Raw genomic sequence first — 2500 nt, 5'->3', positions numbered from 1 at the left:
ATAAAGCACATTTCATCACAATGAGGATAAAACACAGAAATATAAGAAACAATTTCAACAATCATGAATTAGATACAGAACTGTTTTTGACTATTTATATCACTACTGTCTTAAAGATGGAGTCACTCCTCATTATTGTTAAACACTTCTGGTTTTACTAAACTACTACTGCTACCCATAATACTCTTATACTTTAATGTATCCCTTTATTTAAATGTATATCACTATAGTTCTGCTGCTTTATTGTGTGTAAGAGCAACTGTAAACACAACATCCTCCCTGATTTATCATAGGGATTTATACAAGTATTTCAGATTCTCTTTCTGATTTAATGAGGGTCCTTGAAGGCAGCAATTTCTGCGTGATGACGACAGCAGGACGTTGTAGTAAAGATGGCGGCAGTGCGTGCAGAGCTGATGTACAGAGACGGACAGAGAGAGAAACTCAGCGTTAAAGTAGAAAATAATCTGAATTCTCTGATTAACGGGATTCAAGAACTGAACGTGAACGTGTCACGAATCCTCAGCGAGCTCGTGGAGCGGGAAAAAGTCGGCGGAGTCTGCGCAGAAGGTGAGCTCTGCTGCTAACAGCTAACATGTTGTTTAGGGTTAGCTCCTCCCCCCTCAGCGGGGGTCTGACCACCACTGACGTCATGCAGGGGGTGGGGCACCAGTTGTGATGAATCATGATTTAAAACGTTGTTTAATGACCTATCTGTAACTTACCTGTTTTACCTGTTACAGGTGAGGAGGAAGACGACAGTGATGAAGACGATGAACCAGAGGAGCCTCCAAAGTCTGAAGTACAACCTCCAGCCAAACGATGCAAGACCTGAGGACACCTGAGGACACGATAACACCTGAGGACACGATAACACCTGAGGACACGATAACACCTGAGGACACCTGAGGACACGATAACACCTGAGGACACCTGAGGACACGATAACACCTGAGGACACCTGAGGACACGATAACACCTGAGGACACCTGAGGACACGATAACACCTGAGGACACCTGAGGACACGATAACACCTGAGGACACGATAACACCTGAGGACACGATAACACCTGAGGACACCTGAGGACACGATAACACCTGAGGACACCTGAGGACACGATAACACCTGAGGACACCTGAGGACACGATAACACCTGAGGACACGATAACACCTGAGGACACGATAACACCTGAGGACACCTGAGGACACGATAACACCTGAGGACACGATAACACCTGAGGACACCTGAGGACACGATGACACCTGAGGACACGATAACACCTGAGCACACCTGAGGACACGATAACACCTGAGGACACAATAACACCTGAGGACACCTGAGGACACAATAACACCTGAGCACACCTGAGGACACGATAACACCTGAGGACACCTGAGGACACGATAACACCTGAGGACACCTGAGGACACAATAACACCTGAGGACACGATAACACCTGAGGACACGATAACACCTGAGGACACCTGAGGACACAATAACACCTGAGGACACGATAACACCTGAGCATACCTGAGCACACCTGAGGACACGATAACACCTGAGCACACCTGAGGACACGATAACACCTGAGCTCACCTGAGCACACCATCCTCTTCCTGTGTCAGCAGCTGTTTGTCAGTTGTGTCTTAAGTTCTGGTGTGGCAACTTAGTTTGTACCGCAAGTTGTGTTGTTGTTGTTTTTTGGTTACCATGGAGACGTAATGTTCAAAACTAACCAGGAGAAGAATTATGGCGAACGCACACTGCTGACACCAAACAGCTCCTCCTCCATCTCCAAGTTATCACACCTTTTATCACCATGACAACCAGGTTTTACAGATGACGTCACACCTATCAGGAGCTCAGTGTGTCTCACCTGAAGACTCTGTCTCATAATGTGTCTTCATATAGTCATGTTACCCTGGTGCCATATCGACATCATCACCTTTGTTTTCTTACAGCAGACAGGCTGGTGTGTGTGTGTGTGTGTGTGTGTGTGTGTGTGTGTGTGTGTGTGTGTGTGTGTGTGTGTGTGTGTGTGTGTGTGTGTGTGTGTGTGTGTGTGTGTGTGTGTGTGTGTGTGTGTGTGTGTGTGTGTGTGTGTGTGTGTGGGCTTTCCTCTCTCCTTTTTTCCTCCCCTAACTCTTCTCTCCTCCTCCTTGCACCCTTGTCTTCCTCCTCCTTTCCTCTCTCCTTGCTCCTTGTTTCCTCCTCTCCTGTAACAGTTTCATGTCAGTTGGATCACGTTTAAAGGACATTAACATGTTTATATAAGTTTATTTATTGATCTTTTAAAAGGTTACCATGGTAACCAGTGTTTGTCATTGACTCATCTTATAAACAGTTTGTTCAGTGCTTCAGATTCAACAGTTTACACACACACACACACACACACACACACACACACACACACACACACACACACACACACACACACACACACACACACACACACACACACACACACACACACACACACACACACACACACACACAC

At 46.1% G+C, this 2500-nt stretch overlaps 1 protein-coding gene across 1 annotated transcript in view; it reads left to right on the top strand.

Annotated features, from left to right (window-relative positions):
• Window positions 1-2500, top strand: part of si:dkeyp-55f12.3 (uncharacterized protein LOC568418 homolog) — a 2602-nt gene that overhangs the window by 97 nt on the left and 5 nt on the right. The window contains exons 1-2 of the mRNA XM_065964207.1: window positions 1-570; window positions 744-2500. The exon at window positions 1-570 is cut by the window's left edge and continues 97 nt beyond it; the exon at window positions 744-2500 is cut by the window's right edge and continues 5 nt beyond it. Of these exons, the coding sequence (XP_065820279.1) occupies window positions 393-570; window positions 744-835 (270 nt within the window). The 5' untranslated portion in view covers window positions 1-392 and the 3' untranslated portion in view covers window positions 836-2500. The remainder of the gene's footprint in view (window positions 571-743) is intronic.

The sequence above is a fragment of the Labrus bergylta genome, chromosome 15 (genome assembly GCF_963930695.1).
Source record: "Labrus bergylta chromosome 15, fLabBer1.1, whole genome shotgun sequence".
NCBI classification, from domain to species: domain Eukaryota; kingdom Metazoa; phylum Chordata; class Actinopteri; order Labriformes; family Labridae; genus Labrus; species Labrus bergylta.
Note: the sequence above shows the minus strand (reverse complement) of the source record. Positions and strands in the feature narration are given on the sequence as shown.